The 20,822-nt window shown below is 48.0% G+C and overlaps 1 protein-coding gene across 20 annotated transcripts in view; it reads left to right on the top strand.

The window, feature by feature from the left end:
* ATPSCKMT (ATP synthase c subunit lysine N-methyltransferase) overlaps window positions 1-20,822 on the top strand; it is an 88,328-nt gene that overhangs the window by 65,525 nt on the left and 1,981 nt on the right. For 7 of the 20 annotated variants that reach the window (XR_015148613.1, XR_015148615.1, XR_015148606.1 and 4 more), the window contains one exon: window positions 2,588-3,517. The exons of 3 other annotated variants lie outside the window; for them this stretch is intronic. Coding sequence is in view for 10 of the 17 variants with exons in the window: in XM_086361213.1 (XP_086217339.1) it covers window positions 2,588-2,689 (102 nt within the window). In the remaining 7 variants the exon portion in view is untranslated. Of the gene's footprint in view, window positions 1-407; window positions 518-2,587; window positions 3,518-16,302; window positions 16,602-17,663; window positions 17,869-19,702; window positions 20,039-20,822 lie in introns of those variants that run through there. 10 more of the 20 variants (XR_015148614.1, XM_086361212.1, XM_086361194.1 and 7 more) reach the window with 6 other exon arrangements.

The raw sequence follows: 20,822 nt of genomic DNA, 5'->3' as shown, positions 1-20,822 counted from the left end.
ATGGTGTCCTCTCGGCAAGAACACTGGCGTGGGTAGCCATGCCTTTCTCCAGGGGATCTTCCCAACCCAGGAATCCAACCTGTGTCTTCCACATTGTGGGCAGGTTCTTTTCTGTGTGAGCCACCAGGGAAGCCCATTTTCTAAAAGGGGGTTTGTATTCATGGAGTCAACTAATGGTGGCGAGAATTGGGCACCTAGCTGGAGACTGCAGCTATTTCAGTGCAGAGGAGGGTGTGCGGCTCATGGGGTTCCCCCCTGCCTGCCCATGGGGCACTGTGATGTCTCCAGGGGCCCCCTTCCCCACTCACATCAGATCCTCAGGGTCCAGGGCAGGTTCTAGATTCCCATTTCTAAGCTGGGCCTCGGGCATGGACGTGATGCTCCCATGGCTTTCTTCCATCTTTTAGAGGACAAAGAGACTTCCTGCAACTGGTGGGTTTAGGACCATCCCTCACCCCTGGGCAGTGAGATCTGTCCTCTGAGACCAGAGGCAGCGTCACTCATCATCAACCAAAAGGTACCGTGGCTTCATCTTGCTTCTAGGAGCACCCAGGCCAACAACACCCCAGCATTCGGAAGACACTCCTGTCCTTCAGGGGGGTGACTGGCCCAGCTTAGTCTGTGTCATCCAACTGCCTCAGCCAAACATGTCACCTTTATGCACAGAGATGAGGAAACCAAGCATTTTGCTTTGCGTGGAGGTAGGTAGGAAAGAAAAAGCTATAGGGAAGGGACTTCCCTGGTGGTGCAGTGGCTAAGAGTCCCAGTGCAGGGATTCTGGGTCCAATCCCTGGTTGGGGAACTAGATCCCACATGCCACAACTAAGACTGGGCAAAGCCAAGTAAATAAATAAATACTGCAAAAGGACTAGGGAAAGTATCAGGAGCCTGAAGATTGTTATTAAAAGCTGAGTTATGCTTATATTAATTAGTTAGTTAGTGTTAGTTGCTCAGTTGTGTCCAACTCTTTGCAACCTCATGGACTTATGAATAGCTATAATTAATTTACATTTTCACAGTATTGCAAGCTCACATTACTTCTGGATCATTAAAACGCAATGATCGTTTGATCATAGAAAAGTCACATATATTGATACAGGTATAGAAAGTGCTACTGGGTATACATCTACTAATTACTGGGCTGGCTACCGTCCATGGGGTCGCACAGAGTGGGACACGACTGAGCGACTAAGCACACAAACATACAATGAGCACGTGCTATTTCCTGTCATCAGAAAAAGAAACCCCCAAATATAAAGCACAGACTAGGGAGGTGAGATTTCACTTTTTAACCCCTACAGCGCACCTGGGGAGGGTTGCTGTCAAAGTCCCCTGGCAAGTGGCAGGCTCCTGTCACCCCACTTCCCTCTCCCATCACTGCTTCCTGGTTTGAGTAACTCCAGGCACACCGGGACAGTTACCCTTTGTTAGGACAACACTGTGTGGGAGTCCCAGTGGAGAGGACTTCACCCGTGCTGCACCCCAGCCCTCATCTTACTCGAGCAATCCTTTGAGAATTCAGAGGCTTGCTGGAGCTCGTAGCCACCCTCTTTGCTGTTGCAGTAGCATACTGATGGGGACTGAACTCACGCTTTCCATTCCAGGCAGTCTTAATACCCTGGCTAGACTCCGTGGTCTGGCCCAGCTCCCAAATCCATGCGAAAATCAATCTCCATGGCTGGCGGATGCAATAATCTGTTTGACTTTAGCCAGGCAGGCATGGACCTTGAGTGAGGGGCGGGGAGGGTGGAGTCAGGCTCTCAACCACAGAGTTGAGTGGTGGAAAATTTTGTAAAGCCCTTCAGGATTCTGTGCCTTGAACAAGGGAAATAGTGCTGGGGGAGGGGAGACATGGTGGATGTCTGCTTCACTGATGCGTATTTTCCAGATTTTATGTGCTCATCAGATGGCTGGACCAGATACTCCCAGACTTCGGTGTTTTCATTTCTTTATGACCTTTTCCTTCAAATGGAAAGTATAAGTCTTATTTTGTTTCTCTGAGACCTGGGAGAAACTGTGGATAGCTTCACAGGTACAGGTGTTGCATTTGGGTTATTCAGTTAATGACAGAGCAGTGGGGCTTCCCTGGTGGCTCAGTGGTAAAGAATCCACCTGCCAATGCAGGAGGTGTAAGAGACCTGGGTTCAATCCCTGGGTGGCGAAGATCCCCTGCAGAAGGGAATGGCAACCCACTCCAGTATTCTTGCCTGGAGAATCCCATGGACAGAGGAGTCTGGCAGACTGTAGTCCACGGGGTTATAAAGAGTCAGACATGACTGAGCACACGCACATGTGCACACACACACACACACACACAATGCCTCCCGTTATATAGAACAAGGCCATATGTAAACATTTTATTTCCCCCTTATATCTGTTTCTAATAAGCTATTTCTTGTTATTAGTGATGCTGTTAAATTTTATTTACCTCATTGCAGTTCCTGTTCTCTGTCTTTGTCTCTATTCCTTGGAAGAAACCAAATCCAAGCTTGTACTGAAAATTTGTAATGTACCAGGTTCAGATTCCCATCCCCTTCCCATCAATTACAGCAACACACCTGTAAGTATTAATACTTCCGTTTTACAGATGTGGGCCCAGGAAGCATGGGACATGTCAAGATGGTGCCTCAGTAGAGAGAGCTGTGTGTTTGTTCGGGTCACACCAGCTGCTGGCCAAGCAGACGTCTAAGTCTCAGGCATTTGTTGCTCATTCATGGGACAACCCACCGGGGGGCTCCCAGGTGGTGGGTGGCATTTGTCCCCCCGCACCTTCTGCCTTGTTCTTCTGCGGTTCTCTGGGGCCTTGGAGCACTCAGCATGTAGCTGCCTTCCACACACAGTCAGGCCTCTTCATTATTCTGGAATCCCATCTTTCCCTTTATCGTCCGACTTTAAAGAAGGCTGAGCACCGAAGAATTGATGCTTTCAAGCTGTGGTGCTGGAGAAGACTCTTGAGAGCCCCTTGGACAGCAAGGAGATCCAACCAATCCATCCTAAAGGAAATCAACCCTGAATATTCATTGGAAGGACTGATGCTGAAGCTGAAGCTCCGATACTTTGGCCACCTGATGCGGAGAGCTGACACATTGGAGAAGACCCTGATGCTGGGAAAGATTGAAGGCGGGAGGAGAAGGCAGTGACAGAGAATGAGATGGTTGGATGACATCATCGACTCAATGGACATGAGTTAGAACAAACTCCGGGAGATACTGGCGTGCTGCAGTCCATGGGGTTGCAAAGAGTCAGACACGACTGAGCGACTGAACACCAGCAACAGCATCTTTCCCCATGAATATACTCGCACACGATGACTTTCATCTTTTCACGGTGTCTGGTAAACAATGCCATTAACAACATTTTTAAAAACGAAGTTTGTAAAACTTAATGTAGGTTTATTGTGTCTCCCAATTTTTAATTCCCAAACAATAGCAGAGAAGTCATATATTTTTCTCACTCTCAAATATTAGCCTTGTATTTCCCTTTAGCTTTTTTCTTTCAGTAAAACTGTATTTCTTGACAACGTCTGTTTTTTTTCATCGCTCTCCTCTCATTTCCCACCTCAAAGGTTGCTTCTGTAGGTGTTTTGACAGTTGCCTGGCTTGGCCAGGCTCCCGTGGAGAATGGATATTTCCTGGCTTTTCTGTGTTACTGCTCAGGCTATTAACAGCTCCTTAAATGGACTCAGCTTTCAAGTCACCACTGGCCTTTTCAAGGTTGTTGGCCATGGGTGGGGAAGTTTCTAGCCCTTTCTAAAGCTCTCTGAACCTTGTTCGGCATTTAGCTGCTTTTCATGAAAGTCCTGGGATCCCCTGGTGGCTCAGACGGTAAAGAATCTACCTGCAATGCAGGAGACCTGGATTCAATCCTTGGGTTGGGAAGACCCCCTGGAGAAGGGAACAGCAACCCGCTCCAGTATTCTTGCCTGGGAAATCTCATGGACAGAGGAGCCTAGCGAGCTACAGTCCATGGAGCTGCAAAGAGTTCAACTTGACTGAGTGGCTAACACTTTCATGAAAATCCTAGATTGGTTAGGAGGAAAAAATTTCCACCTAGTCCTGGGATGAAGACTTTGAAAAGAGATGTCTACAGTGCATCGTTTTTGATTTTTCTTAGTGAGTTATGCTGAGGCCCAAGATGCGAGGTCTGAGATTTAATAGCCATGGAGGATGAATGAACAAGAGGATGAAAGGTAACAGGTGACCCCACCATGCGGTGAGTGAGTCCCTGCTATTAGCTCCATCCCAGCACCAGATCAACATCATGCCTGGGCTCTGGATACTTTTCTCCAAGACGATCATTGTCAGTCAGGTGTTTCCAAGAAATGGACCATTTTGCCTGGTCGTTCCTGAAGCTGGGCTGCTGAATGAGGAGGCAGCTGAGCTTTCTGCAGCACTGCAGGGATGCTGACTCACTGTCCCCAGGGCCCCAACAGAGGCAGAAGGCAGCGGTGGCCTTGGGGCACTCCTTTCTTAAAATCAAGAATGTGACATGGGCTGAGCTCAGAGGTTTAACTCCACCCCTCTGTCTCTGCTTGGTGTGCCCTCTGACTGATGAGAGATGGGCTATTCCTCGAGGGGTGGGGGAGAGCTTGGGCAGGAGGTCTATCTTGCAAGGACTTAAGTGAAGGCTTTGTTGTTTTTTAGTTGCTGAGTCATATCCGACTCTTTGCGACCCCATGGACTGTAGCCTGCTGGCCTCCTCTGTCCACGGGATTTTCCAGGCAAGAATACTGGAGTGGGTTGCCATTTCTTCCTCAAGGGGATCTTCCTGACCCAGAGATTGAACCTGAGTTTCCTGCACCTGCAGGCAGATTCTTTATCACTGAGCAATCTGGGAAGCCCAAGTGTAGGGTAGGTCTAATAGTTCCCTGGAAATCCCAAAAGTTGAACCTCAAGGTTGCTGGAAAAACTCTTGACGACATGGATGTATGTGGGAAGCAGCACTTAGCCATTCAGTATTATTTTTCTAGTTGTTCTGTAAGATACTTCTTAACTCATGGCAATTACTGATTTTCCTAGATCCTCAGATATCACTGATTGTAAAATGCATTATCAGTTAAATAACAGTATTTTTGGTGTGATGAGAACGAAATACTATTGCTTAAAATGGGCTGTTTGCAAAACACATTCCAAATTTTAGAAATGATAAAATGTGATGAAATGGTAATATTTTAGCTCAAGGAAATATGTTAGAAAAGGTTTTCTGCCCTAGACTAGAGCAACACCAGCTCTGTAGGTAGTGGAAGAGGCTTTTTGTTTTTTGGTTTTTTTTTGGTCCAGGTTAGTTATCCCTTTTCCCGCAGTTTGGGGTCTGCAATTACAGGAGCAGGCAGAAGCCAGTGGCTTTGGTAGTGAGGCTCCCGCAGGGCGATTTGTGGCTGTAATTTCTTGCTGTTGTCTGTTCTGCCATCCTCCTAGCTTGCACTGAAACCCGCTATGAGCCAGCGGACCCCTAGGGAGTGAATTTGCAGGAAGATAAATACCCCTGTCCCTGCCTACCTTTGAATGCTATTGTGGAAACTGAATAGAATACAGATCACCCCCAAATTGAATTCTGTGTACCTGCTCTGCTAAGTAGAAAATTGCATATCAAATAGGTTCCTAGACTCAGCTCGGTCTAGACACAAAACTTGCTTCCAGTTTTTAATGTTCTCGGGCATTCAGGCATATGACACCCATTTGCCCCAATCATTTCAGGATCTCAGGCATTTTATTTGGGGGGAAGTTATCACTGCCTCCTGCCAACCCCTGGCCCTGCCCTACCCGCGATGTTCTCGAGAATGCTGTGTTTATCTCTGTTACAGCATCAGCAGCCTCAATTGGCACTGCTTAGACGTAGGGACTGGGTCTCATTTTTATCATGTGTTTAGTATTAGTAGCAGCACACATCATTGTGCAAGAAACGCATATTAATGCGTGAGGGCAGGGAGAAATGGCTGGCATTAGGGCCTCTAAAGATCCTTCTCACATGGACTTAGCCCTGAAAGGCAGCCCAGTGCCCCTCTCCTGTGTAGAGCACGTGGGTAACATAACTGGTGTCTGATGAGTGTTTTATGATAATTCTCTCCTTGACGTAACTCCTCATTTGGCCCTCTGTTTCCTCTGAACACTAGAGGTGCCTCTGTGGAGGAAGTTACAGAGCCTGGTTCTGCTGCCGCAACTGTGGCAGTTATGCTCCACCTCCAGGCGGCTGCGCATTCTGCAAATCAGGAAGGGAGATGCCAACCGCAAAGTGAAAATGCACAGACACTCAAGTTCCATCCGGGATCAGTGCCAGTTGTTGGCAGACTGAGTGTCTCCAGGCCGGGGATTATTTGGGGACCATCAAGAAGACCAAGGATCGTTCCCTCACTGGTGTAACAGCACATCAGCTTTGTGCTTTGCTCCTTTGAGGTGGAAACCTTTCATCTTCAAGTGCACGCTCAGCCACTTCAGGCCCGTCTGACTCTTTGTGACCCCATGGACTGCAACCCGCCAGGCTCCTCTGTCCTTGGGATTCTGCAGGCAAGAATATTGAAGTGGGTGGCCCTGCCCTGCTCCAGGGGATCTTCCTGACCCGGGGATGGAACCCGCATCTCCTGTGTTGCATGTGGATTCTTTACCTGCTGAGCCATCAGAGAGTCCTAAGTAAATTTACCTCCATGGTAGGGATGTATGTGGGGCAGAGCATAAATTGAATGTCAAAGAAATTAGAACATAAAATGTGAGTTTTGTCCTGAGATGGCTTTGCTAAGAGGAACCTTTGCTTGTGTTCCGAGACTTGTGAGACTCCCGGGGCAAGGGCTTGGGGGTGGAGCCTGAGCTGTTTGATTGGCAAGAGGCAGAATCCCAGATAAATGCACCCCACCTCCCACCTTCTTGATTTTTCTCTCTGGATCTTATGGCTTAGATCTTAGCAAGCCATTTCTCGTGGCTTGCTGTAGGAGTGATTTTCCCTGAGCAGTGCTACACTGTGGAAATTGGAGGAGGCATTTTTGGTTGTCACAATGATGGGGAGTGTGCTAAGTCACTTCAGTCGTGTCCGACTCTGTGACCCTAAGGACTGTAGCCCACCAAGCTCCTCTGTCCATGGGATTCTCCAGGTGTGAATAGAAGGGCCTGTGCTCTTGATAGCATTTAGTGTGCATGGCCCAGCGACATTGTGTCTTGCAGAGTGTGGGACAGTCCTGTCTGTGGAAGGATCGCCTGGTGTCCTGCCTGACTTTCTAATGTCCCAAGGGACTTTCCTATGGCTGAAAATACCCTCTGTTTTCCTCAGGCCATGGGTGTGATCTAGCCCTGGATAATGCTGACCTGGGATGCCTTTTGTAGCTACCGTTTTCTTAATAACCTTCTGTACAGGTCTCCCAAAGAAATTTTTCTGTGATGTGTCAGGGACCAAAAAAATATATATAAAAGAAAATCATTACAATATTTCATGTGAGATTGTGTAGATACTGACAAGTTCCTTTTTTTTAAAGTAGTATATATGGCCGCTCAATTAAACAGTCACCAAATAACAAGGAATTCACCAGTATTTCCAAAGGCACCGTCTTGGTGTTTGTAGCTCACCATATGTTTGAAGTATGACATAATCCTTATGGAACACATTCAATTGGTTGCTTCCCAGTTTCAACAGGAGCAGTTAAATCTGTCTCCTTTTAGACAAATTGTTAATGAAAAGGCAGCAGAACAATCATTTTCCTGTGATATGCAATTCTGTCCCCTTAAATACAGGAGCCTGACAGAGCCATTCAGCACTGATCGCTTTCTCCTCTGTGCAACTGAACTCTCTCTGACCCTCGGATACTAACAACTGGAGCAAAAAGGGAAGAAAGAGGGGGAAAGTTAGCTAAAACTAAAAACCCACCTGTAATACACAGAGTCCCAAAAGTTGAATGGGAATTATATTTTACCTTATTGTTGTTTTCAGATACTATGTGCTTCTGCTGCCAAATCTATTCTTATCGATTTTAAAGTATCTCAAGATGTGGGGGCAGTGTTTGGAAGATAGTGAGACTGTCTGAAAGATTCAGAATTTAGAGTCCCGAGTTTTCCTCTCTTTTAGTAGTGAGTCAGCGCTGCTGCTAACGGCACAGATGCACGGTGTTCCTTCTTTCAAGAGACCCTATGGATTACCCAGTCCACAGGAATTCTCCAGGCCAGAATACTGGACTGGGTAGCCTTTCCCTTCTCCAGGGGATCTTCTCAACCCAGGGATCGAACCCAGGTCTCCCGCATTGCCTGCAGATTCTTTACCAGCTGAGCCACCAGGCAAGCCCAAGAATATTGGAGTGGGTAGTCTATTCCTTCTGCAGCAGATCTTCCCAACCCAGGAATTGAACCAGGTTCTCCTGCATTGCAGGTGGATTCTTTACCAACTGAGCTATCAGGGAAGTCCTCAAGAGACCCATGCAGGAGAAAACAAAGATTAGCCATCCATCCAAAACAAGTGTGTGATTTGACCTCATTTTAATATTTATTTATTATATTTTCTTGAATAGAATTGAACCAAGACAGTTTTACATCTCATTCCAAAAAAATGAAATATTCAACCACGTCTTTAGAACATAGTGTAGAATAGTGACAGCCGGTGTTTATTGAGTATTTATTCTCTGCCCCTCTGTACCAAGGTTATCAGCTGACCTCACCAATGATGGGTGGATGGTCATGATTATCACCCATGCAGAAACTGATGCAGAAACGTGAGTCAGAGAGGTTGTGGTTGAATAGTATCACGGACTCAATGGACGTGAATCTGAGCAAACTCTGGGAGATAGTGAGGAACAGGGAAGCCTGGCATGCTGCAGTCCATGGGGTGCAGAGAGTCTGGCACGATTCAGTGACTGAACAATGACAAGGAGATCACTCAGCAAGTTTGTGGCAGAGCCAGCTTTTACACTCAAGAAGGCAAACTGAAGTTAAGATGCTTAACCCTACTTGATGCCACAGCTGGAGATCACTTCACACAGTAAAACCTTGTCAATCCGACTGCTTTGGAGATCTGGGAAGGAATGGTCTGAATGACAGGGTGTTTGAAAAGAAATGCCATCTGACACATCCAAGATATGTGTGTAAAGTAAATACAGATTTTAGAATCAGGCAAGAAGTCTTGACAGTCTCATTTTATTGTAAAGGAAGGTATCTGGTTTTAAAAATACTGAAGCATTTAATTTTAAGGGTCTCGATGCTAAGTGGGTGCTGAGTTGCTTCAGTCGTGTCTGGCTGTTTGTGACTCTGTACACTGTAGTCCGTCAGGCTCCTCCGTCCATGGGATTTTCCAGGCAAGCTTTCTGGAGTGGGTTGCCATTTCCTTCTCCATGGGACCTTCCCTACCCAGGGATCGAACTCTCCTCTCTTATGTCTCCTGCATTGGCAGACAGGTTCTTTACCACTAGCACCACCTTTCATGATTCTAATCCGTGATTTTTCACAGTAGAAATCCAACCTATTCGAGTGTTGATTTCACATAGTGCCGTGTGGACCATGGAAGGGCTGCGCAGACGTGGAAGTTACAGATGGTGGAATCTTTGAGAGTGTAGACTCCAGGCTCAGGGCTGGATTCAAGGCTTGTATAATGCCCCAGGGTTGAAGACTAGATGGATCAATAGGTATTCAGCAGCCCTTAGTGCAGAGAAAGGGCTCAACTGATGCAGGCAGTCATCACTACTACAACCAAAGAGGACCCTGGGCTCGGGAGTGAGCAGGAGACAGATACCACAGCTAACCTCTCCGTAGTGCATCAGACGTGTGCAATCGTATTGAAGGAAGCGAGTCTGGAAGGGAGATGTGGCCTGACCACAGACAGCCTCAGCACAGCGTTTGGGCTCCATTTCTGCTGGCACTAGGGAGCGGGGATGATGCTGGTGTGAAACGGTAGGATTTAGGAAGTGATCTGATGGGGAGGGACAATAGAAACCTTGTCCAGAGGAGAACAGAGAAAGGAGACCAGAGCGAGACAAATGTTCACAGTGCCTGTGAGGGTGCCCAGGTAGGAGGTTGGAGGCTGGAGCACATCAGACCCCCAGTCTGTGCCCACCATGCAGGAGACCACATGGGTCATAGGGCCTGACCTCCTGCTCACCAGTAACCACTCATAAGTTTTCTCCCCAGGTTACGCAGCAGAGACTGCAATGGCCACATGAAACAGGGTTTAGGCCACGTGACAGTTGTATTTCTCCTTGTGAATTTGTAAGTCTGGGTCTGGGCTTGGTGGTTCAACAGTAAAGAATCCACCTGCCAATGCAAGAAATTCAGGCTTTAACCCTGGGTTGGGAAGATCCCCTGGATGAGGAAATGGCAGCCTACTCCAGTATTCTTGCCTGGAGAATCCCATGGAGAGGAGCCTGGCAGGTTACAGCCCATGGTGTAGCCAAGAGTCAGACACGACTGAGTGACTAACATGCACACAGGTTTTGTTTGTTTACTCAAGGTAGAGACTTGTGGACATTTTCCACTCTCCTGTTCCTCCCATTCATTTGGACACCAAGCCCTTGGCGAAAGCTCTTCTTAAATATCACTCCCAGCCCTGGATCTTTATCACCTCCACTTAGAACTTGGGGTTGGTGCCCATGCCCAGGGGTGGCCTTTAGCTGGTCCCCTCACCTCTTTCCTATCTCCAGCACAGTCATGCTCTATGTTGCTGCTCCATAGATGACTTGCCATCTCTGCTTCCTATACGGGGAAGCAACACCACCCGCAGCAACCAGCTAACCCACAGAGCCCACAAAGCCTCTTCAGTGGCCCTCTGCTGCCTGCACGGTGAACTCCTGGATTCACAGTGAAGGACGCTTGTCATCTGGCCCTGACTTTCCAGGGTCTTTCCCGTCTTACAATGCAGCCACTCCACCTGCCTCTCTGCCCCTGTTTCCTGAGAAAGCTGTGCATTTGTGAGTTAGTTTTGTTTTTAAACGCACCTCTGTGCTTTTATACCTGTGGGGGATGCCGTTTCTCATACCCCATCTCATTGTTTGCTGGTTGAATTCGTGTTCACCAAGGCTTGGTTCAAAGGGGCATGTGTGTGTGCTCAGTCGCTCAGTCGTGTCCAACTCTTTCTGACCCCATGGACTGTAGCCCGCCAGGCTCCTCTGTCTGTGCAATTTCCCAATCAAGAATGCTGGAGTGGGTTGCCATTTCCTACTCCAGGGGATCTTCCTGACGCAGGGATCGAACCTCTATCTCCGGAGTCTCCTGCATTGGCAGGCGGATACTTTACCACTGAGCCATCGGGAAGCCAGCTGGCAGACATTCCTTCCTCTGTGTTTTCATGGTGCAGGAATGCACTCGTGTTCCCTTTGTATTGCACTTGCTTCTCTGCCAGTGGCTTATGTCGTCTCTGAGCTGCTGGAAGGCAGGCCCTGTGCGTTGCTGTGTGCACTGTGGGTGGCCCCGGCGGTCACTGGATGGAGGGAGGGATGGTGGCAGTGTACCATGGCGGGGGGCATGAAGAAGTGTAAAAAAGAGTCAGAACCCATGAGCTGTCACAGCTCAGGACTGTGGGATTGACTTTTATGTGCCATAGAACCTTGCCCTATTGCCAGCAGTTTTGGGAAGAGTCTCAGCCATAACGCTTTAAGCACGTTGCTGTAATTCCACTCTCCATCAAGTGGTCTTTAAATTGTGTTTTGAGGCTGGGAAGTAACACATCAGTGACATGCTTAACTGTACAGCCGCAGCAAAATGGGGATCTAGACCTATCTGTATGCAAACACCAGGCTTCAAGTTCATCATTGGTATTAGGAAACAGAAATACAGCCGGAGCAGAAACCACAGTATATTTCCCTCTGCCTGTGTTGTGTATTTGTCAATGGGGCTTCGGAAGGACTAGGCATTTACGAACCCATTAGAATGAGCAATTTTATATCCTAATGTAAAATTAAAGGAATTAAAGGATCTGCCTGAGAGATACACTTGTTTAAACCTCTATTAATGTCTCTCTCTCTTGGTTTTGTTGTCTAGGTTAGTGATATATTATTGGAGTAGAAAATGTCCCAGTTGTGTGTATACTTTCTAAATCTCAATGTATTTTTTTTTCTGACAAGGTGTAGAACTGATTTTCTTCTCTTCTGTCCAAAATATAAGACGTAGGGACAACAAAACTGTTCTTAAATGCAAAGCATACTATAATTCTTTTTTTCCAGTTCTTTATTATTATTTTTTAAAAATCTCATTTGTATCATCACATTGTCTATTTTCCAAAGATGTATGCTCTTGTTCTCCAGGCTCTCATCTGTGAGCCCATTAATTCCTTTTCCTCAAGCCCATCAAGCGGTATTTACTGTGGTGTTTACCAAGGCCTCCCCTAGCTTGTGTGGGATCCGGGGTAAATAGTCTTTGTGAGGCCTCTGGCCATGTTAACAGTTCGATTGAAACATGTGTTCAAAAATGCATGAGGGGACTTCCCTGGTGGTCCAGTGGTTATGAATCCTCCTTGCAATGCAGGGGACGTGGGTTCAATTCCTGGGTGGGGAACTAAGATCTCACATGCAACTAAGCCCAGACTTCACAACTCCTGAGCCCACACACCAGAGCCTGAGAGTCTGTGCACAGCCATCAAAGAGCCTGCATGCCACAGCTAAGACTTGACACAGTCAAATAAATAAATATTTAAAAAATGCATGGCTCCATTGAGGTGTATTGATTTATCAATGAAGGTTTAGAATCATGCAGAGAAGAGATACTGAGGAACTTTTTTTTTTTTCCCAATCAGTGCACGTGAAGCTGCTTCCTCCTCTCCAGGCACCAACTCTATCTGTTCAAGTCTAGGGACCATAACTACATTGTGTTCATGGTCCAAGGCACCAGTTCCTGATGGTTTCACACCCCCCACCTTGCTGTCACACACAGTACATGGCTCTTTGGAACCTGTTTACACTGAAACAACACAGTTCACCTTGCCCGTGTGCTTTCCTGGGGCACTAACCAAGGCCACGCTGTATTACACACAGTGGACATTGTCCCTTCAGCCATCCAGGAACACTGGCTTCCAGCGGCAATCTCAAGGTGTTACTGTGCTTTGTCAATGATGGTTATGAAGGCAACCCTTCCCCAGAGGATGCAGTAACGCTTGGATGATAACTTCTTTGTGGTCGTGTTCAATGTGCTGATTTTATAGTATACGGTAGAACAGCACATCTTCTGTGTCTTGAACTCTTTAGATGCTCATCTCTGCAAGCTTCGATGTGCTCTCTCGCAGTGTCGCTCACAGCTTTCTACTCCACAACCCAGGGGCCAGGCCAGGGGAGAGGAGTGGTCTCCTGGCTCAGAGAGCATCTGTCCCTTTTCCTACACTCACCTAGGAAAGTACAGCCATAAAAGATTTCCTTTGGATTTACTGTTACTTCTATAAAAATGTCAACCTGAAGGTTTGCAGATAGTCTCCTGAGTTATCCCAGAGACAGTGCACAAGGTATTCTCATATAACTGGGAATCTTGACAAATCCTGAATTGTCCAAGAGCCCAGTAGTTGATAAAGAATCTCATTCTTATGTCCCAGCCATTGTGCATGTGTGTTTATGCGAGTTATTCTAAGTGCTTCAGTTCAGTTCAGTTCAGTCGCTCAGTTGTGTCCGACTCTTTGCGACCCCATGAGTCACAGCACGCCAGGCCTCCTTGTCCATCACCAACTCCCAGAGTTCACTCAGACTCACGTCCATAGAGTCGGTGATGCCATCCAGCCATCTCGTCCTCTGTTGTCCCCTTCTCCTCCTGCCCCCAATCCCTCCCAGCATCAGAGTCTTTTCCAATGAGTCAACTCTTCGCATGAGGGGGCCAAAGTACTGGAGTTTCAGCTTTAGCATCATTCCTTCCAAAGAAATCCCAGGGCTGATCTCCTTTAGAATGGACTGGTTGGATCTCCTTGCAGTCCAAGGGACTCTCAAGAGTCTTCTCCAACACCACAGTTCAAAAGCATCAATTCTTCGGCACTCAGCTTTCTTCACAGTCCAACTCTCATATCCATACATGACTACTGGAAAAACCATAGCCTTGACTAGATGGACCTTTGTTGGCAAAGTAACGTCTCTGCTTTTCAATATGCTATCTAGGTTGGTCATAACTTTCCTTCCAAGGAGTAAGTGTCTTTTAATTTCATGGCTGCAGTCACCATCTGCAGTGATTTTGGAGCCCAGATAAATGAAGTCTGACACTGTTTCCACTGTTGCCCCATCTGTTTGCCATGAAGCGATGGGACCAGATGCTATGATCTTAGTTTTCTGAATGTTGAGCTTTAAGCCAACTTTTTCACTTTCTTCTTTCACTTTCATCAAGAGGCTCTTTAGTTCCTCTTCACTTTCTGCCATAAGGATGGTGTCATCTGCATATCTGAGGTTACTGATATTTCTTCTGGCAATCTTGATTCCAGCTTGTGCTTCTTCCAGCCCAGCGTTTCTCATGATGTACTCTGCATAGAAGTGAAATAATCAGGGTGACAATATACAGCCTTGACGAACTCCTTTTCCTATTTGGAACCAGTCTGTTGTTCCATGTCCAGTTCTAACTGTTGCTTCCTGACCTGCATACAGGTTTCTCAGGAGGCAGGTCAGGTGGTCTGGTCCTATCTCTTTGAGAATTTCCCACAGTTTATTGTGATCCACACAATCAAAGGCTTTGGCATAGTCAATAAAGCAGAAGTAGATGTTTTTCTGGAACTCTCTTGCTTTTTTTGATGATCCAGCAGATGTTGGCAATTTGATCTCTGGTTCCTCTGCCTTTTCTAAAACCAGCTTGAACATTTGGGAGTTCACAGTTCATGTATTGCTGAAGCCTGGCTTGGAGAATTTTGAGCATTACTTTACTAGTATGTGAGATGAGTGCAGTTGTGCGATAGTTTGAGCATTCTTTGGCATCACCTTTCTTTGGGATTGGAATGAAAACTGACCTTTTCCGGTCCTGTGGCCACTGCTGAGTTTTCCAAATTTGCTTGCATATTGAGTGCAGCACTTTCACAGCATCATCTTTCAGGATTTGAAATAGCTCAACTGGAATTCCATCACCTCCACTAGCTTTGTTCATAGTGATGTTTTCTAAGGCCCACTTGATGTCACATTCCAGGATGTCTGGCTCTAGGTGAGTGATCATACCATTGTGATTATCTTGGTCGTGAAGATCTAAGTGCTTAGCGGTTCTCATAATTTTCTGCACCCATTTGTGAAGTGTACTTTGATGTTGATTTTATTTTTCCTTTGTGAAAAAATATAATAATGGGCATAACAATTTTCCAGATGGATACTGATGGTGAAGGAGGCTCTGTGTGTGGGATGGGGGGGGGCAGGAAGTATGTGCAATGCTCTGTTGCTCTTGTTCAGTCGCTCAGTTGTGTCTGACTCTTTGTGACCCCTTGGACTGCAGCACATCAGGCTTCCCTGTCCTTCACCATCTCCCAGAGTTTGCTCAAACTAATGTACATTGAGTTCATGATGCCATCCAGCCATCTCATCCTCTGCAATGTTCTGTAGTTTTAGCCCAATTTTGCTGTGAATCTAAAATTAAAAAAAAAAAAGTAACATAAGGAAAATACTGACTCAGAAGACTGTGATGTCACCATGTTAATGGAAGTGGGAGAGGATGTTTTAAAGTCACACAGTGTGTGGGGCAATGATATGAAAAGTCCTAGCAGGACATGGGTGCAGCCGCCTCTTAGGACTGCCAGACATATGACCTGGAGACTGAGGGACACCAGACTAAAAGACATCTGCCACCACCCCAGCTGCTCCTGGGTGCTAAGGACCAGAGGCAGCAGTGTAGTTGGAACACAGATGGGCAAAAGCCAATCCACAGACCTACACACTTGGCTCCAGTCCAAGGATCAGCAGTGACCCTTCGTGAGCTCAGAACCCTGAATTTGCCCTGTGTCTGACATGAGTAAGAATCTCCAAAATGGGCACATAAGCACTGTTCTGGCAGCCTGTGTGGGTGCCCAGTTGTGTCTGGTGTGTTGTGACCCCATGGACTCCTCTGTCCATGGAATATTCCAGGCAAGAATACTGGAGTGGGTTGTCATGCCCTCCTCCAAGGGATCTTCCCGACCCAGGGATTGACCTGTATCTTTTGCGTCTCCTACGCTGGTGGGCAGATTCTTTACCACTGCTCCACCAAACCTTTGAGACCAATATGGTACCACCTGGTGGGAGTCATCCGCTGGCCAGGCTGCCCTCCTGGAACCAGAGCCCAGTCAGGGCTGACAACCCACCAGCATGAATCTCTTTGCTCCTTGGCGCATCTGGTTGGCCCATTTCCAGACCATAGTGTCTGGAAATTAGACATGTTTGCCCCTCTGGTAGTGGAGGAAGCCTGTGCTTCACTCCCCGTATCTTTTCTCCTCCAGCAGCTGAAGCATGAGGGGTCGATCCCAGCTGCATGTGGTCTTTCCTGAGGTCCCCTCGCAGCCCTGGACCACTTTCCTGACTGGCCTGGTCAGTCAACTCACTGTCAGATTCAGAGCTGCCCTGTACAGCCGTGCAGGTTGCGCACTGCACAGCGGTGCCTGTTCCAAGGAGGCGCCACTCATGTCACAGACCGTGCAGATACTTCACTACAGCAGATGGCGCTAAACTGTCTTGTTCTAAAAAAGATCTGTGTATTATGATGATTTGTTTTTTTTTTTTAATAAACGGAAATCTTGAAGAAGGGGGCACCTTTTAAGAATTTGCAGGAAATAGCCATATAGGCTAGCGGTGCCTTGAGCTACACCTGCCCACTCTCTGCTGGCCAAGCTGTGGAGGCACCTTCATTTTCCCCTGGTTAACATCATTTGTTCATGCATTCATTTATTCACTGACAGTTATCCAGTGCCCACTGTGTGCCCAAACCCTGAGAATTTGGGAAGTTTTGTGAGCAGTTCCGCTCCATGTGGCGGGGGGGTGGCCCGTTGTCTAGTGGCCCAGGCCCCCTAGGGCATGTCCAGTTTTGGCCAGCAGACCATGAACAGGAAGAGCAGCGTGTGACTCTGGGCCAAGCATTTGCGAAGAGGTGTTGCTCCCACTCCTCTTCCCATCCAGGTGGATGCACAAGCCTCAGTGGCCTGCGGAGGCCGAGCCACGGAGCTTGGCCTGTGGTCACACAAAGTCCTGATGAGAACAGTCAACGTGAGCACAGCTTCCTTGTCAGATGGACGTGGATTCAAGCCCTAACGTTGTCACTCATCAGCTGTGTGGCTTGAGTCTTCAACCCCAAAGTCCTATTTCCTCACCTATAAAATGCAAAGAACAATCCCCCAGCGCCTCTATGGTTGGAAGGAACACAGGGTGTGACACACTCACACACAGTGGGAGGAGAGAAGGCACTCAGCAAATGGCCCCCACGTTGCCCTAGGGCTGGGGTGTCCATGGTGATTAAGGCTGTGGGCTCTGGACCAGGCAGCTTGGACCTGAATCCTGGGTCTGCCCTTCCGTGCTGTCTCGGGAACGTGACTTACTCATCTGTTAGATGGGGACAGTAGCAGTCCTATGTTATAAACAGGTTGGGAGGACGAAATTGAATTGAGAACAGGGCCAGGCACAGGGTGAGCACTGGGTGAGGTGGGCTGAGTGGCCGCCTCCCGGATGGTAATGCTAATCCATGCACCCCTGACTCTGACCTTATTTGGAAAAAGGGTCATGGCTGACGTCATTAAGTTGATCTTGAGATCAGATCATTCTGGATTATTTGGATGGGCCCTAAGTCCAGTGACACATGCCCTTGTAAAAGGCAGAAGAGAAAAAGGTGGACCACAGAGAAGAAAGCCGTGAGGAGACAGAGACTGGAGTGATGCAGCCAGAAGCCAAGGAATGCTGGCAGCCCCGAGATGCTGGAGGAGGCGAGCAGGGATCCTCTCCAAGAGCCTCTGGAGGGAGCTTGGCACCTTGATGTCAGATATCTGGCTTTTAGGACTGTGAGAGCATCCATTCCTGAGGTTTGTATTTTTTAATTTTTTGCTGGAGTATAATTGCTTCACAATGTTGTGTTAGTTTCTGTTTTACAACAGTGTGAATCAGCTATCAGTTCAGTTCAGTTCAGTCGCTCAGTTGTGTCCGACTCTTTGTGACCCCATGGAGTGCAGCACGCCAGGCCTCCCTGTCCATCACCAACTCCCAGAGCATGCTCAAACTCATCTCCATCACGTTGCTGATGCGATCCAACCATCTCATCCTCTGTTGTTCCCTTCTCCTCCTGCTTTCAGTCTTTCCCAGCATCAGGGTCTTTTCCAATGAGTCAGCTCTTCACATCAGGTGGCCAAAGTATTGGAGTTTCAGCTTCAGCATCAGTCCTTCCAATGAACACCCAGGGCTGATCTCCTTTAGAATGGACTGGTTGGATCTCCTTGCAGTCCAAGGGACTCTCAAGAGTCTTCTCCAACACCACAGTTCAAAAGCATCAATTCTTTGGTGCTCAGCTTTCTTTCTAGTCCAACTCTCACATCCATACATGACCACTGGAAAAACCATAGCATATGTATACATATATCCCCTCCTTCCTGAGCCTCTCTACCATTGCCACCCCCCACCCCCCATCCCACCTCTCTAGGTCATCAGAGAGCACAGAGCTGGGCTCCCTGTGTTATACAGCAGCTTCTTGCTAGCTTTGGAAAAGGGAATGGCAACCCACTCCTGTAGGTTCTTGCCTGGAGAATCTCATGGACAGAGGAGCCTGGTGGGCCACAGTCCATGGGGTCGCAAAGAGGTGGACACGACTGAGCGACTAACACTACTGATACTGTGTGCCCCTAGCTAGCCATTTTACACATGCTAGTGTACATATGGCCACACTACTCTCAGTTTGTCCCACCCTCTTCTTCCCCTCCGCTGTGTCTGCAAGTCTGTCTTCCACATCTGTGTTTCTATTCCTGCCCTGCAGACAGGTCCCTAACTCTCCTCAGTGTCCCCAGAGCCCTGGGAGAGTCCCTCCCGGAGGAGGAGCCCTGGACCTCACTGCACCTGTGTTTGCCAACCCACTGCGACCACACGTGGTGAGGCTGGTGGTGCGCGAGGCTGTTCCTCGGAAGGAGACCTGGCTTCTGTTAGAAAGGGGATGACTGCTTAGTCATCCAAATGACAGATGTGGATTCCAGGGACCCGGGACAGGAGTCCCATTGGAAGGAGGTGGGTGGTGGTTTCCTGAGGTCGGGGTGAGATCACGGCTTCCCCAGGGGAGGCAGAGCCAGAGGGTAGTCAGGGAAGCAGGTGAGCACACCTGGGTCCTGACTGCCTGGGTGGGATCAGGAAGGAGGAGGGTGTGGACGTGTAGAAAGAAGAAGAGCCCTCAGAGACCGCCTCACCTCCTGCAGAGGAGTGGAGAATGTGCTGGAAGAACCTAGTACCCTGGAGTCACCTCTCACGGAGGTTTGAAGGACCTAGCACACTGGAAGGGCGGCGCCTTGCGGCTTTAGCTTCTTGCTCCTTGAAGATGGAGACTGCTAGCCCTTACCTGGCTCCCTTTCTGTCTCTAGCTAAGAGTTTCAGGGGTGAGATGGACAGGGCATCGCAAGCAGCAGCTGCTCTGCTGCGCATGCGCAAGGAATGCAGGTGGGCTCTCTTTTGTTCTCATAGCTGGGGATACTGGCCCCCAGAAAGGTCCTGCCTGGGCCATTCAGGGAGCGGGGGTGACAGGTGGGGACCACAGCCCTCCCGGGACCGGTCCTCCTCCTTGAGCCCTTCTCATCCCTCAGCGCACTCCCGGAGGCATCTGGTCTTCAGGTGAAGACGCTGGGTAGGTCTCATCACCTTACCAATTTTTTTTTCGTCTGGCAGTTCTGAATTCGTGGATGCCCGGTCACCTGCTTACAGGAATGGAAACTGGTTCATAGAGTGATTTAAACCCCAGACCTGAGGATTACGTTCCAGGAAAGCGTGGGGCGAGGGTATCTTTCCATCTGGTTTACGGCCTCCTTCGCTGAGCGGCTCTGCCCTTGGCCTCGCCGAGGTTTTATAACTGGCTCTCATTTCGGGTCCGGCAGAGACCCCCTCCGGAGTCGTAGGAAGAGGACGCCGGCCCCCCACTTTCCCTGTGAGCGGATCTTTTCTCTTGCCTGATACAACAGTCGTAAGCAAGACTCCAGTAAATAAATCGCTCAGTTCCCACCGAAATTGCCTATGCTGGAATTTGTGCCTTTTAGAGACACATGAATGATGACTGGGACACAGCAGCCTTTTATGTGAACCCAGATGATTCCAGCCCAGATAGTAGAAATGTGAGAAGCCTCAGCGAAGTCTGTTCTCTAGGTTATAAATTCCTTTTCTCTCTAATGCCTTGGCCTTATCTGGAGATTCTCTTGGCTGCGCTTTCTTCTTTCATGGCTGTCTGTTTATTCACCCTGTTCCTTCTTTTTGTGGATTTTACTAGCTCAGCAGCTGCAGCTTAATTGAGCCAAGAATATTTGCTCAGGTGGCCGAGAGATGGTCTCACACCGCCTCCGAGGCCCTCTCTCCCTGGCACACTGGTGCCCTTCTGTAACTCTGTCCTTTTCAGAATCAGTTCTGCTTGAGCTTGGTTTTTAAAAAAAAAAGTCAGCGAATGACAAAACAATTTCAAATGACTGGGTTTGTTCACCTTTCTTTAGCTGCCCTTAAAATCACGTCCCTTTCCTAACTAACTTTCAAAGTATGTTTTTTGGCTGTGTCTACAGGATGTTTTAAAAAGTATTATTATTTTTTTAACAAAAGAACAGTGCGACCAGATGCATTTAAAAATAGCTTGCACACTTGAAATATCAAGCCAGAGGTTTTGTTGCTAGAGCCTTGGAAATAATGGTGGGGTTCTGACGAAATGGAAAAGTAACTGGTCATTCACACAGTTCTCAGAACTTATGTACTTTGGGGGCAGTTATGACATTCTTCAGGACGACTTTGGTCACCCGTGGTAAGGAATCCG

This window comes from Bos grunniens, chromosome 20 (genome assembly GCF_055505025.1).
Source record: "Bos grunniens cultivar Pamir isolate PY7600 chromosome 20, Bosgru_T2T1.0, whole genome shotgun sequence".
NCBI lineage: Eukaryota > Metazoa > Chordata > Mammalia > Artiodactyla > Bovidae > Bos > Bos grunniens.
This window is presented reverse-complemented; position numbering and strand designations above follow the sequence as displayed.